The sequence below is a fragment of the Letharia lupina genome, assembly GCF_014066315.1.
Source record: "Letharia lupina isolate WasteWater1 chromosome Unknown contig_11, whole genome shotgun sequence".
Classification (NCBI taxonomy): Eukaryota; Fungi; Ascomycota; class Lecanoromycetes; order Lecanorales; family Parmeliaceae; genus Letharia; species Letharia lupina.
In genome coordinates, this window is record NW_023502980.1 from 411,585 (window position 1) to 427,025 (window position 15,441).

The 15,441-nt window shown below is 50.5% G+C and overlaps 5 protein-coding genes across 5 annotated transcripts; 2 read left to right on the top strand and 3 right to left on the bottom strand.

Annotated features, from left to right (window-relative positions):
* Positions 1-156: 156 nt before the first annotated feature.
* Positions 157-2,016, bottom strand: HO133_000680 (uncharacterized protein; the record flags this gene model as incomplete). Its single annotated transcript, XM_037291617.1, has 3 exons — positions 157-473; positions 537-1,809; positions 1,867-2,016. The coding sequence occupies 3 exons, from the start codon at positions 2,014-2,016 to the stop codon at positions 157-159; spliced, it is 1,740 nt and encodes a 579-aa protein (XP_037151979.1).
* Positions 2,017-2,419: 403 nt separating this feature from the next.
* Positions 2,420-4,277, bottom strand: HO133_000681 (uncharacterized protein; the record flags this gene model as incomplete). The annotated part of the gene is made up of 6 exons (XM_037291618.1): positions 2,420-2,558; positions 2,645-2,903; positions 2,984-3,037; positions 3,154-3,289; positions 3,371-3,392; positions 3,793-4,277. The coding sequence occupies 6 exons, from the start codon at positions 4,275-4,277 to the stop codon at positions 2,420-2,422; spliced, it is 1,095 nt and encodes a 364-aa protein (XP_037151980.1).
* A 437-nt stretch (positions 4,278-4,714) lies between these two features.
* On the top strand, positions 4,715-7,708 carry HO133_000682 (uncharacterized protein; the record flags this gene model as incomplete). Its single annotated transcript, XM_037291619.1, has 1 exon — positions 4,715-7,708. One exon carries the CDS (start codon positions 4,715-4,717, stop codon positions 7,706-7,708), a length of 2,994 nt encoding a protein of 997 aa, XP_037151981.1.
* A 325-nt stretch (positions 7,709-8,033) lies between these two features.
* HO133_000683 (uncharacterized protein) lies at positions 8,034-11,627 on the bottom strand (the record flags this gene model as incomplete). Its single annotated transcript, XM_037291620.1, has 5 exons — positions 8,034-9,176; positions 9,899-10,154; positions 10,204-10,917; positions 10,965-11,414; positions 11,467-11,627. The coding sequence occupies 5 exons, from the start codon at positions 11,625-11,627 to the stop codon at positions 8,034-8,036; spliced, it is 2,724 nt and encodes a 907-aa protein (XP_037151982.1).
* Positions 11,628-12,460: 833 nt separating this feature from the next.
* Positions 12,461-15,209, top strand: HO133_000684 (uncharacterized protein; the record flags this gene model as incomplete). Its single annotated transcript, XM_037291621.1, has 5 exons — positions 12,461-12,470; positions 12,525-12,648; positions 12,705-12,893; positions 12,951-15,048; positions 15,111-15,209. The coding sequence occupies 5 exons, from the start codon at positions 12,461-12,463 to the stop codon at positions 15,207-15,209; spliced, it is 2,520 nt and encodes an 839-aa protein (XP_037151983.1).
* Between the last annotated feature and the right edge of the window lie 232 nt (positions 15,210-15,441).

Here is a 15,441-nt window from a genome sequence, read left to right on the forward strand (position 1 = left end):
GATGCCAAGTGGATTTGCCAAACAAGTGGTCGCAGCTTTAAATCAATCTCTGACTTTCAGATCTCTTACTCAATAGGTACAAGTCTATCAACCCTTCTGCGATGCGACCCCCCTTTCTCATTCCCCCACCACCACTGATATCACCTTGCAGCTGCATTAAGTCACGAGACTCCGATCTGCCCCTTTCGCCCATTGTCTCAGGACATTCTTCTTCAATTTTCCGGTACTAGTCTTAGGGAGTTCATCCACTATCTCGACCTCCCTCGGAATCATGAATCTGCTAATGCCACTATTGTGCTTCGCCCATTCAATGACGTCTCCGCCCTTGAGGTTCTTCCCTCCCTGGACTGTGACGAAAGCCTTTGGTCTTTCGCCCCAATGAGAGTCTGCTACCGCGACCACTGCTGCTTCGAGAATGTCCGGATGGGTGGCTAGCATACTCTCCAAAGCCACTGATGAGATATTCTCCCCCCCTACAAGCGACGTTAGCAATGGGAGTATACTTGTGCAGAATACTGCCATCGGCGCATATGTACCACTAATGATGATATCTTTCGCTCTATCCAAGATCTGGGCTGCTCCATCTGGATGCCATACAGCCAAGTCCCCCGTATGCAGTGCTCCACCGAGAAACAGCTTCCTCGTTGCTTCGGAATCCTTGTAGTAGCCTCTCGCGCAGATATTGCCTATACATATGATTTCCCCTATCTCTTTACCGTTCTTCTCCACGTCGATGATGGTTCCCTCTGGAACATTGGTTTTGATGACCCGGACCGGCAAGCTGGTAAGGAAACCATGACCTTGCCGAGCCATCTTCTGATATTTCTCAGTCTTGGAAAGTAACTCCCATGCTGGCATATGATAACCTTTGGTGATTGGCCCATAGGTTTCTGTAAGACCATAGACATGCACAGGATGTAGATTCAGACTGGTCATCTGCTCGAACAAATGCGGCGTCGGCGGACTCGCAGCAACAGTCACACGTACTGGATCAGGCAGCCTTTGAGCTCCTCTGGCAGCGCACAGCAAAGTGTTTACTGTAGGAGCAGCACAGTAATGCGTGATGTGCTCATCTTTGAGGAGTCGCCACATCTCGGGATATTCGATCTTTCTGAGACAATAATGCGTGCCTCTGACTGCAGTTATAGCCCAGGGAAATGTCCAACCCATTGCATGGAACATTGGCAGAGTCCAAAGATACCGACATCGTCCTGTGTGGTAGTTGAGGCCAGACTCGACAACGTTCGCCAAAGCACCCAGATAGCAGCCTCGATGTGTAAATTCGACCCCCTTAGGTTTTGCGGTAGTCCCACTTGTGTAAGCCAGTGCAATGACATCTTCCTCGTTCTCCGCTTGAACCTCCAAACCTTCCCATCCTTTCTCGCCGCGCTGTGAGTCATACTGTAGGCCTTCCAGCACCGCTTCATCGAATTGGCCACTTAGCTCGCCCTCTGTTGCATCTGTATCAGCGTCGATGATCAGAGGTATCCCGGGGTTTGCCTTTCTAAAGCCGTCGAGCAAAGGAAGAAACTCGGCATCAACGATGATTGCTTCAGCATCTGCATGCTCAAATATATAGGTGATGTCTTCGGGCTTCAATCGGTAATTGACGCCAACGTTGACTGCTCCGGCGGCAGCAATGCCGAATATGGACTCCAAGAACGCCGGTGTGTTCGGGCATAGTATTCCTACTTTCTTGTGACCATGCTTTTTGATGTAGTACGCCAACCCTCTTGCCCGATCCGCGGCCTCTTGGTATGAACGGCGCAAGATCTTGCCGTTGGCAGTAACATGGTAGATGGCTTCCGCCTGTACGCTTCCTCAATCAGTTTGTTTAGAACTGGAATTCAGAAGGGAAGGTTATACATCTGGCTCCACAGCAGCTGCTCGACGTAGAAAGAAGGTTGGGGAAAGAGTGTGTACATTGTGACGATGTTGATATTCCGCGCTTTTTGCAGGGGTAGAGGGAAGGAAGTGATAGGCTAGCTTCGAGAGCCGAGATTGGGCCCCAGACATGTTGCTATTCTGAGTGTTGCATTTACAACGTTACTTGTGGATTTCTCAAAGGCGAGGAAAAGCATAACGTCTAGAATCGACCTACGTCGACCGGACAAGGGATCTTGATGTGTGGGGTAAAGTCCCCGTTGCACCGGCCAAGCTCCTTCAGAACACTCCGAGGAGCATACAATGAACGTTAATGGAACAAAGTCAACCAAGCTGTTTGCTTTGAATGTTACTGAATTGATCACACAGATGTGTCTGGGGGCCTGTAGCTCAATGCAACCGTACTGCCTCGCTAGACGTAAAAACTTCTTGCTATTACATCAATCGATGCCTGCTAAAGTCCAGATACGCATGCTGGCTGGTATGATCTTCCTGTGCCCTGCGCCGCCTCAGGCCCTGAACAAACGTTGCTAGGCTAGTAGCCGAACTCAGCAAGCTGAGCCTTGGTCTTGTCATCCACCTTCGCGTTTTTTTGCGCCTCCGACAGTTGCCTCCTCGCTGCCTTCTTGCGCTCATAGTATGCAGCCCCTTTGACCTTTCTCCGCTCTTCCAATCTATGGAGATTGTGTCAGCCAAGCTTTGAAACGAATGACGACTGGCCCACAGAGGAGCATTCGAGCTTCGTAATGTATACACATACCTCTCAACAACGTCCTTGTATTTCCATCCAACTTCATGACTCAGCCTGCCAACGGTGCAGTACTTCCTCCCCGGCTTCAGCCTCAATACTCTCAGCGCTTGTGGTACAACCATGCGCTTCTTCTTGTCATATGGTGGGGGAACACCCTCGAACACCTTTAGACGTTCCATAGCAGCAGCGCCGCGAGCGGTCTTGTGGGGAATCATACCGCGCACCGTCTTGTAGAAGATACGGGAAGGGGCGCGGAAATGGAAGGGACCTGGTGAGCGACGAGTCAGCATCACATTTAATGTCTTTGAAGGTCCTGACTAGCAGGCCCAAGACTTGCATATAGCTTACCTCCTCGAGTGGGATTGTAACGAGTCATCTTGCGTAGGTATGCCAGATACTTTACTACAAGCAGCCAATTGTGTCAGCCTTCGCTTGTCCAAGAATCATCCTCTTCAAATATCTCCCACAGTAGACACGCAGCCCTCGTTCGTAAGTACAGTCAATCAGGTAGAACGTACGTTTTGCACGGAAGAATTCGCCAGAGATGTTGAGAGCTTCGCATCGGACGACGACGATTTTCTGGCCATTAAGCAGCTGCTTGGCCACGGTACTGGCCAAGCGACCCAGGAGATGTCCCTTGCCATCGATGACGACCTAAAGTGAACGCCATCAGTCATAACTCTCCCTAATCGATGCTTCCCATGTCGGTCTGGACTGGTGGAAGGATTCACGTACGACGGGATCGAAACTCGACATCCTGGGATGCTCGTTCGATGGAGGGGATGTAATGGGACGGGTTACTGTTGAGGTCAAGCTGCCTTTATCGTTACAGGCAAGTCGATGTTCGGAAAGTTATTGATGAGTGCGCAATTGAGGTTTGTGTGCTTTCGGCAAAAACGCGCTAGCCGGGCCGAAAATCAGCCCTAGCGCCCGATAAAGTGGAGACGCCAAAAGGATGAGACCAGTGCGCGATAGAGGACCTTGAGTTAACGGGCGCTGATGCGAATGCAAGTACGGGTCATTTACTCTATGGATACCTATAGGTGTTGAGGAGACGCTAGACACCTACCTATACAGCTGAGGAGTCCGGGATGTAGGTAAAGGAGTAGGTAGCACTTTGTATTGTCCTATGGGTTCCTCTGCGTAGGATACTTTACGAATTTGCTGAGGCATCATCCTCGGTCGCCTTCGAACCAGCTTTGTCAAGTGGTAGCCGCCTCCACAATGCCATAGTCTCGTAGTCCTTAAGACCGCATTCTTTGAAGTCTTCCTTTATCCACATTGCACCGAAGAATTCATTCTCAGGCTCCGGGAAATCTGCCCTCGGCCCAATCCAGATGATGAGTTCGCACTTCTGATCCCCAAAAGCCTGAACATACTTCTGAAGAAGCCAAGCATCTCTGGGATAAACGTACATCCAGGCACTTGCATCTGCTGCCAAACTGCAAAGATCCCGGTATCCGTCCACAATCTCAATCCTGTTAACTGGCATATACTTGTTGTTAATCGCCGGGACCTCGACAGCTTTAAGCTCCAGTGTAGGCCGCTGGTGAAGAAGCAAGGCTTCTAGGAGTCCAGTGCCACTGCCGATAGATAATGTCAGTGCTGGATCCGGTGGCAGTAGTGAAGCTAAATGCTTCATCAGCGATACGGAGAGCGATGAGCAACAGTCTGGATGGTGGATAGGCGACAATGCTGTTAATGTTTTAAAGATATCTGATATCGGAGATGGCTTCATCCTTCTACAGTACTTGTACTTGTAGTGTTCGTAATGGAAAGTGGAAAGTGGAAGGAGGGATAGTGGGGGTTTTAACTACGGGTTTCGCAGGAGATCACGGGCGAACCCCGCAAAGCAAGAAATCAACAGGGTCATAGTGCCCGATTCTCGTGGCTATCCAATGTACCGACTATACTCAGCCTCTATCCTATTCGTTGCCTACTATACCCTATGATTGCAAGAAATAGGGTACAACTCAATAGGTACAACTCATCGCCCTTCGAATCAACAACTTCCGATAGCAGGGTAACGGCATGGGGGTCCTTGTTGTAGCATAATTCCCGTGGCTGCCTTGATCAACAATGAAGAATTTCTTTCATAACCCCTTTGCTTTCACACCTTTGCCTGTCACTATCATTACATCACTGGTATATGTCGCATTGATTGTTTCTCTTCTCGTCGTCCATCACACTGTACCAGAAGTGCCTGGAAACTTGGATGGGACCAACCTCACAGAAGCCTGGCTGGATCTCCAGACTCTTAGCAATGGCTTTCATCCCTTCAACAGTCGCCGGAACGATTACATCCGCGATTGGCTTCTCAGAAGGGTCACAGCCATCGTAACAGAGAATGGCGTTTCCTCGGCCTCATACCCTTTGTCTGGCGGCACTCTTGAGGATGTGCATAAATCCTCAGAAAGTGCTCCCGTTGTGATTTTCTCTGATAATGTATCCAATGTGTCCTATCACTTTGATCAAAAGGGTAACGCCCCAGTCCCAAGTGTTTACATTGAGGGGACAAACATCATTGTCTACATACGGGGCTCGGAGGACGATCCAGATGACTGGTTCTTGACCGATAAGAAGCCCAAGGGCAAAGGAGGCGTTCTTGTCAACGCCCACTATGACAGCGTCTCCATTGGCTTCGGTGCTACTGATGATGGTGTCGGTGTGGTCTCTATCCTTCAACTCATTAATTATTTTTCATCGAAGGGGCAACAACCCAAAAAAGGTATCGTCGCCCTTTTGAACAACGGCGAAGAGGACTATCTCAACGGAGCTCTGGCCTTTGGAGTCCATCCTATTTCAAAGTTTCCACACACTTTTCTCAATCTCGAAGGTGCTGGTGCAGGTGGCCGCGCCACTTTGTTCCGGAGCACAGATACGGAAGTTACTAGATATTACCAAAGTAGCAAGTATCCGTTTGGTACCGTTGTAAGCGGGGATGCTTTCAAGAGGGGCGTCATTAGGAGTGAAACGGACTACAGCGTCTTCACCAAAGAATATGGAATGCGCGGACTCGACGTTGCTTTTATGGAGCCAAGGGCTCGGTATCATACTTCCCAAGATGACACGAGACATACCAGCAAGGCCTCATTACACCACATGCTCTCTGCCGCCTTGTCTACTATGCAAGGATTAACTTCCGATACAAGCACGATCTTTGAGGGGAAGGATCCCGAGAAAGGGAAAGTCGCAAGTGGCAAAGGATCTACTGGCGTTTGGTTCGACCTCTTCGGTAGCGCAATGGCGGTGTTCAGACTTCGGACGCTGTTCGCCCTGTCTGTCACACTATTGGTCGTTGCCCCTGTGTTTCTGATTATCATCGGGGCCATTCTCTACAAGGTTGATAAGCTCTACCTTTTCACTTCCTACAAACACCACCATCATGCTGAAGGCGATGATTCAGTCCCGACCAAAGGCTGGCGCGGCGTCTTCAGATGGCCCATTGCCTTCATCTTTGCTACCGCGGCTGTCGTTGGGTTGGCCTTTCTTGTCTCGGATATTAACCCATACATCCTGTATAGCAGTCAGTACTCAGTCTGGAGCATGATGATCTCTGCGTGGGTATCTGTTGCATGGTTTTGCACCCGGAGTGCAGACTACCTCAGACCCACAGCATTTCAAAGAGCCTACAACCTCATTTGGGCCTTCATAGCAGGATGGCTTATCCTGATCGTAACCACCGTCTTCGAGAGGAACCCCAAACTTGCTGGTGGTTATCTGATGGTTTTCTTCTTCGCTTGCATCTTCTTAGCAACGACAACAGCCTTCCTCGAGCAGTTTAGCCTTCCTCGGAAATCTGCATATGCCGATGAGATCGAGGGTACAGTGCCAGCAGAGCACCCTATCGAAAGGTCTAGGCCCGGAAGTATTTCAAGTGCAAGGCTCATGGCTCCTTCCGAAGAGGAAGATGCACCGGACAACATCCTGGAAGCTGGCGAAGGTAATGATGACCCAACTGAGACTACTTCTCTACTGCGCGGTGGAGGGTCAAGAACCTTCAAAAAAAGCCTTACCTCACCTCAGCGCCCCGCGGCCGAAGACGACGACTCACCTATAGCCAAACATCAGCGCCAAGTCTACGGCCTTGAACAGCCCTGGTCTCATGCCCTTCCTTCAAGCCTCTGGCTCCTCGAATTCCTTTTCCTCGCCCCTTTTCCCCTTATCATTCTTGGGCAAGTCTCTTTGCTCGCCACCACTGCAACCAACCAGACCCTCGCAGACGGAAACTCGCCTCTCTTCCTCTACATTGGTATTGCCATCCTCAGCGTCCTGCTCTTTGCACCTTTGGGCCCTTTCCTTCATCGTTACACCTACCACATACCTGTATTCCTCATGCTAGTCTTCGCTGGGACAACGATCTACAACCTAATGGCCTTCCCATTTTCCGCCAACAACCGCTTGAAACTCTATTTTGTTCAAGAGGTCGATCTAGACTCTGGTATCAACACAGTCTCCCTGACCGGCATCGACCCAAAAACAGGGCCATTCCTCACAGATGCCATAGCGTCCTTACCCAGCACTGCAGGCCAAACACCGTCCTGTACGCCGAGTAAACGCCGGCGCAACCTCACGGAATGCAGCTGGCATGGTCTGCCTCCACGAGTCGTACCCAACACTCACCCCGAAGTGCCTCCAGAAATCGGATATGCGGATTGGCTTACCTTCAACGCTAGTCGCGCTCCAGACGGGGCTACTTCAGCGCGCTTTCAGGTCTCTGGCCTGGAGACAAGAGCTTGCAAGATTGTCTTTAACCGCCCGATATCTGACTTCACCGTCGCTGGCGCTGGTGAGCATCCTCGATTTCGGAAAGTTTCCGAGCACGGAGCTACAGAATTGCGATGGTGGAGTCGTACATGGGAGAAAGATTTTGATGTCACTGTGCGCTGGGATGCTGGTGATGGAGAGGAAGGCGATGGCTTGGATGGCAGAGTGGTCTGTCTATGGTGTGACGCCAATGAGTCTGGTGTCATACCAGCGTTGGACGAAGCAAGAAGGTTCGCACCGACCTGGGTGGCGATTTCCAATGCTGGACAGGGGCTGGTGGAGGGGAGCAAGGCTTTCTTAGTTTGATGGATGGCATACACGGGGTCATCACAACTCTTTGTGCATGGTGTATTGGCGTTAGGCACTAGTGTTAGACGTTCGATAGTCCTTCAACAAGAACAATAGCAGAATTCAATTATATTTCTATTTCGGCCTGGCCCGATTCGCGCCAATACGCCTGGCCAGATGTGAGATGATGCAGAGAAGGTAGACACAGCCGCCATATTGCCATTACTGGCTTCTACAAGAGGCCAAAGGACATGGTCACAGTCCTCAACCTCAAAGGTCTCTCCTGGCATCTCCTTCCCTATTCACAAGCTTATACCGTTCGTCCATACCGCTGTCGTTCCCCTCACCTCTTTCCCATCATCCGATCCATATCATTCAACCACCCCTGCGCCTCTGTGACTAATTCCTTCCTCTTCGCCCTAAGCCCCTCATTCCCCTCCGTCTCCACCCCATCCAACTTCATTAGTGTCTGTGTCAGTATCGACTCGCTCAGCTTCTTATACTCGAAATCCCGACTCTTCTCATCCTTTGGCGGATGCTGCATGAAACCATGCACTTGCGGTAGCAAAGTGGCGTGGAAAGTATCTGCGATCATAGCAAGGGCTTCGGCAGGGGTAGAGGGTTTTCTCGGTGGATGAGTTGGCTGGGGTGGCGCTGGAGCTGGGACACCGCGAGGACCAGGGGATGGATTACGGGTAGTGGATGAGGGGACGCCGTTGGGTGGGCCGAGATGGCCTGAGTCGCGGGGCGAGGTGATGGGCGAATCCCGGGTCTTCTTTTTACGGCCTGCACGGTGCCCTTTGCGTTTCCTGGGCTCGCCGCGGTCTATTATCGTGCCGTCGACGTCAACGCGGGGGCCGGGGTCGAGTCCACTTGTTATCATCTCTGAGCTCGCGCTGGAGCTGGATTCGTTGCCATCGTCTCTGGGGTACGGGTCTGAGGAGACGACGCAGAGGAGTTCACTGTTCTGCTTCAAGCCTTCGTCTTTGCAAGCACGGCGGTCTTCACGTAGAGATTTGCCTTTATAGAGCAGTTTCACCCGCCTCGGATCATCTACACTGAGCTCATTTGCAGCGGTGCGGCGGAGATCGCCAACTTTGAGGACACCTTCTGAGATATCAAATGCTTGGAAATGGAGGCGATATGTAGCGCCTTTGTGCTTCAAGATCAGAACATCCGGAGGCTCGGCTCTGCTGGGGTGGCGGTGAGTTGGTGGGAAGCCGTAGCTGTTATTTCGCTGCCCAGCATACGCTCGGGCTTCTGCTTCATCACCGACGATGTATTGGTAATCTTCTGGCTCGACACGAGGGGGAGGGCCACCGGCGTGGGCGAAGGGGGAGTAGCGCCCTCCACCCCAGAAGCTGCGGCTCATAAAGAAAAGGAGGGCGAGGAGTGGGAGTACTGCTGTTGCGAATGTTGTAGTGTCCGCACTCGCAAGGAGAGCGGTGATGTTTTCGAAGACTGTGGCTGGGGGTGGAGGGGGAGCCTGGTGGGGTAGGTTGGGTTGGAGGTATTGGGAGGCTGACTCGAGATATGATTGGAAGGAAGGGGGCAAGCTCATATATAGAGATCGTAGATGTGAGGTAGCCAGTGTGAGACTCTCACTTATGAGTGAGAAAGCCACGTTGAGAGAGTGGTATATGTTGTATCGTGGGGGTGGTTTTGCTACTTAGTCAAATGTGTTGCTGGTCGAACGTAAATTTTGTCATCAAGCGAATCCTCCCCAATCTTCGCTTCTGGAACGAGGGAGAAGCAACCAGCGATAAATAAGAATGCGTATTAGCGGTTAATGTTAACACTCCAAAGATAATGATAGCATGCATTATTGACCAGCATATCATTGGCCGTTACTAATGTAATTATTGTCATGCTTTTACACTATAGAGTACATCCGATTGCAGTGGAGGTTAAGATGGGTATCAGGGACAATACGCCTGAGATTTATGCTCTAGGCTCCAACCAAATGCTATTCAACGCTTCAGACGCCTTGCAATCCCTGCCTTCCGTTCATGCTCTTATACAAGGACATACAGTGCACACATCTGGGAGTCAAATCAGTCTGTCTGAAGGAAAACAACCAAAGCATAAACTTACCATAGAAAGACCGAGGATCATGGAACACCAAAAGAGTACGTTCTAGCTCACAGTCAGCAAGTTTGACCAAATACTTGAGATATGAAGACATGAGGAACTCTGTGGTACACTCACATTGAGCAGCTTTCGACTTCGGACGATCCTTATCCGTTGCACTGCCACTATGGGCAATTGTGACATCTGCGCTGCGAATCCATATCCTCGTAGCTTTTTCGTGATGCAACCCATGACTAGTTCATGGCCGAAAGCACTCACGAGGAAGGTGATCAGCGTTGCTGTGTTCCGTGACACATATGGTCTAGAGGCCCCGTAGACATGGCGACGGAGGAAGTGATGGACTGGGATATTCCACTCGCGAGAAAATTCAAGCCTTGATCATGATCAGCATAGAAACGACCTGATACGCCACGAGATCCTACCAATCGCTAGAGTTCCACCAGTCGGAATAGAAGTGCCGATCTGCGAAGCAAGTAATCTCTGCGAACGCTCCCAGAACATACTCGAAGATGACAAGGAAACAAATCAAGAATGTCATCATGAATGGGAACAGAAGCTGGCTGATAGTCTCGCCAAGAATGAGACCCATGTCAGACCAGCTATCGATTCCTTCCAGTCGTACCGCCGAGTCACGTAGTACAGGAACAATGAATTCCTCGCTTATGAGTGTCAGAAGGAATATGCAGCCGAAGACTGCAAGAGTCTTATAGAAGAGCTCCATCCAGTTTATTCTTAACGTTCTGGGATACTCGAGCTCGTAACAGAGGGTTGGACAGAGTATGTAGTCGACATAATTGATCATCGACAGGTTGTTGGGGTAGGTCACTTGGCCCAGGGGTGAAATCAGTTCGAGGGCAAGATCCTCGCGTAGCTGTGTTAGAGTTTCTTTCTCGTCCTCGTTCTTTTTGTCCTCTACTGCTTTATCCACCTCGTCGAGTTGCGTGCTTGGACTTGGATATCGTACAGCGGCGGCAGTCGAAGCGCTCTCGGGATTGTCGAGAGCGGAAAGCCGGTGCTCAGTGGTACTTAGGTGACCGTTATAGAAAGAGTATGAGTGCATCTTCATTAGTAGAACAAGCGTGTGTAAGGTGAAGAAGACTTGGGCGGTCCAGGTCCAGTTGAATATAAAGGGCCAACTGTTATTATCAGCCCACGTTTTCCTCGCCATTTTGATCCTGCGTACTTGACCCAAAGCACCAACCAACCAAGTTGAAAGACACTCTGAATTGGCATTCCCAGATTCTCCCACCTTAACCATCCTTTGCTTCTACGGCATAGCATCTGGAATGGCACGCTTACGCCCGTACTTAAGACCATTGCTCCATCACTGAGAGCAAGCTCCCATGTTTTCGTGGTCAAAAGATCAAACATATGATGCCTCAGAGGGTATCCTGTGTCTTTTATATTCCTCAACATAGTCGTGATGACCATGATAGCGAGTCCGATCCAGAACAAAACGAAAAAGCCTCTGAAGTCTCGATATTCGCTTCTTGGATCAAAGTGCGATACCCTGGCAGCGTATTCGACTGTAGGAAAGATCCTGTGCTTTTGCTGTGCTCTGACCTGCTTCCGAGCTGAGGAAATAGACTGGGCTGATGGAGGAGCATCCTCAGGTAGAGGAGTGGAACGGCCACTGCTAAGAATTGAGCAAGATGTCTTCCACCAACATTGGATGACCTGCATACCTCGAGGATCCTGACAGAATTGTATCAACGTGTCCATTGGGTTTTAGGTTCCCTTCCTCGGACTGGGCTCGTAGGACCATAGGATTGCTGGGTTTGACAGGACGGGGACGGATGATATGATCAGGCCCAATATTTTGAGTCGAAGAGGATGAAGAGGCCATGGTATATTTTGCAGCACTCGCAGTGACCTCCACTAAGCAACAGCGCCACTCGAATACAGCTCTGGAAGGACACGCTTCCGCAGCGGAGGCAACATTGAGCTGGTCTCAGTAGGCCTCAGGGCGTGTGAAATGGCCTTTATCAGTGTATGAGAGTCCTCGTGCCTTCGCGCCGCATTCTTCCGGAGGAAGGTGATTAGGCAGCTGACATGAAACCCGACTTCGAAGAATGATTAATGCCGAGCTGAATTGTTTCAATCTGGAAGCTAGGTTTCGGGAAATCGAAGCTCCAAAACTTCGGCGCCTGATGTTCGTAGGGCTGAGTCGTACAACATGTATGAGTTGAAAACAAGAGATTTTAAAATTATTTTTTTTAAAAAAAAAAAAAAAAGTTTGTTTATGTAATTTGAGGTGAATTTTGTGTTTTTACTAGTGCCCCCCCCCCCTCCCCCCCCCGCTGATCGCGATGCCCCCGAAATCCATTCCGCCTTGAGTCTCATTGGCGACCTAATGCAGTAGGTAAAAAAGCCCTTTTTGGTTGGGTAAAGGGGGAATGGGGAATTTGATTCGGGCGGTGATTCCTCGTATTGTTATACCTGGGCGCCTCGTGCTCTTGCCTGGATTTGCGCTTTTTTTTTCTTGCTGTTTTCGTTTGGTTTGTGATAAGGCATGCTAGGCAAATATCGCGAGAAGACCTCGGGTTTGAACTTTTGATAATGGAGCATTGCTTGCTTCAGAAGAACGGCACCGTCTGACCACATTGATGACTGTCACCTAGAGTTCTTAATTTCCACCCTATCACACCGTCGCCCCGAATTGGGGTCCATGAGGCCGCCATGAGCTCTTGCAAGTTTACTTCCCCATCAAGCCTCATGCTGCCGTAGCTGATATTGTGAACAGTGAAGCAGTTCATTCGCAATGTGCGCGCCTCAAAGACCATCGCAGACGAGAGGTCTGTGGTACAAAAGGAGAGCGCTGCGATCCGAGCAAGCTTCAGGGAAGAGAGTGGGGACCACAACGTCAGGTGCGCTTGCGTCGTGATAGACTCGAGCAGGCGGGGAGCTGACACGAACACAACAGGAGGAACAACGTTGCAAAGCTGCTGTACCTTTTTACGCTCGGAGAACGGACTCACTTTGGTCAAATAGAATGTCTCAAGCTCCTGGCATCTCCGCGCTTCGCGGACAAGAGACTGGGCTATCTGGGGACAATGCTATTACTAGACGAGAATCAAGAAGTCTTGACTCTTGTCACAAATTCGCTACAGAAGTGCATCCCAACTATCTCGTTTTTGACGGCTTTGGCTGACAATTGACACCCATCTAGCGACCTCAATCACTCAAACCAGTATGTTGTTGGCCTGGCCCTTTGCACACTCGGAAATATTGCGTCAATCGAGATGTCGAGAGATCTGTTCCAGCAGATCGAATCACTCCTTTCCACAGCCAACCCTTACATACGTCGGAAAGCTGCCCTGTGTGCCATGCGGATATGTCGAAAAGTCCCAGACCTCCAAGAGCACTTCATCGAGAAAGGTAAACTTCTATTATCGGATCGAAACCATGGCGTGTTACTCTGTGGTCTCACTTTCGTTACAAGCATGTGCGAGGAAGATGAAGCAGAGGGTGGGGAACAAGGTATCGTCGAGACATTCAGACCATTGACCAGCGGTCTGGTACGGACTCTAAAAGGACTGGCCAGCTCAGGCTATGCACCAGAACACGACGTGAACGGTATCACAGACCCCTTCTTGCAGGTCAAGATTCTCCGACTACTTCGAACGTTAGGACGGGGAGATCCCCGGACAAGCGAACAGATCAATGACATCCTGGCGCAGGTAGCTACAAACACAGACTCCGCCAAGAACGTGGGCAACTCTATCCTCTACGAGTCCGTCCTGACAATATTGGATATTGAAGCAGACTCAGGCTTGCGAGTGCTGGGAGTCAACATTCTAGGGAAGTTCTTGACGAACAAGGACAACAATATCAGATACGTGGCTCTGAACACACTCATCAAGGTCGTTGCTGTGGAGCCAAATGCGGTACAGCGGCACAGAAACACTATACTGGAGTGTCTTCGAGACCCGGACATTAGCATCCGGAGAAGAGCTCTAGACTTGAGCTTTACGCTTATCAACGATGGCAACGTGCGAGTTCTGATTCGAGAGTTGCTGGCCTTCCTAGAGGTTGCGGACAACGAATTTAAGCCAATTATGACCAGTCAAATTGGAGTCGCAGCAGATCGTTTCGCTCCTAACAAGAGGTGGCATGTCGATACTATGCTCCGAGTCCTCAAGCTGGCGGGCAACTACGTGAAGGAGCAGATCCTCTCGTCCTTCGTGCGCCTAATTGCAACCACGCCAGATCTCCAGACCTATTCGGTGCAGAAGCTGTACGCAGGACTGAAGGACGATATCACCCAAGAAGGTCTCACGTTGGCAGGTACATGGGTTATCGGAGAGTATGGCGATTCATTGCTCCGGGGCGGGCAGTATGAAGAGGAGGAACTGGTGAAAGAGGTTAGAGAGAGCGAGGTCGTCGATTTATTTGAGACGATACTCAGCAGTGCCTACTCCACCCAGATCGTCGCGGAATATATCATTACCTCCGCAATGAAGCTCACCTCACGCCTGAAGAACCCTTCCCAGATAGACCGAATACGACGCCTCCTATCCAGCCGCACATCAGACCTGAGTATCGAGATACAGCAACGAGCGGTCGAATACGGCAATCTGTTCGCCTATGATGACATACGACGGGGTGTCCTCGAACGCATGCCTCCACCAGAAATTCGTGAAGAGCAGCGGGTGCTCGGCGAAGCCACGCCTAAGCAAAAGAAGGCAGCCGCCAAAGCCAGAAAGCCAGCCAAGCAGACCGAGCAAGACATGCTGCTTGACCTGATGGGTGGCTCTGATCTTCCAGCTGCGGACATGAGTGCTACTTTGAACGGCACTCAAAACAACGCCGATCTCCTCGCGGATATCCTAGGCGGTGGCCCTTCTATGCCTTCAGCACCTGCCCAAATAACATCCTCGAACAACAACGGCATAATGGATCTCTTCTCTCCCCAATCACCTACCAACGGCCTCTCCTCCCCACCCCCCCAACAATCCACCTCCGCGTCCAACGACCTCTTCAGCTCCATGTCCCCACCACCTCCCCAATCCTCCGCATCCACACAAGCACACTTAGCGTACCAAAAGAACGACATGCTCCTCACCCTCCAAGTCCAACGCAACGGCGGCGTGGCGCAAGTCCTCGCCCGGTTCCACAACGCGAGTAATTTCAGCAGATTCAATGGGGTTGGGCTTCAAGCTGCGGTACCGAAGAGTCAGAAATTGCAGCTTAATGCTGTTAGTAAGGCGGAGATGGAGGGAGGGGAGGAAGTGACGCAGGGGATGAGGGTTAGTGCTGTTACGGGGGTGAGTGATACCTATTTTCTGTACGATAGAGAACGATATTGAGGGCTAATGATGATTTCTAGGCATTGCCAGCAAAGCTGAGATTACGGCTGAAGGTAAGTTACACAAAAGAGGGCACAACCCCTGTTACGGATCAGGTGGACTGGTCTGAACCAGCATGAATTGAGCGCATTAAAGATGGGGAATGAATAATGTTGCATCATCTGCAAAGGCATCCCATAGCGACGATAAAAGATATCTAAGTATTCGAAACGAGCAACTAGTTCATGTCAACGTTCTTGTATCACCTATCATCTCTAGCCACTAACTTGGACCATTCAGTGGATGATGATGCGAGCCATGGACCATAATCCATTCAACTCGTGTCGCAGTCTCAGAACAGTCTTCCTTCAA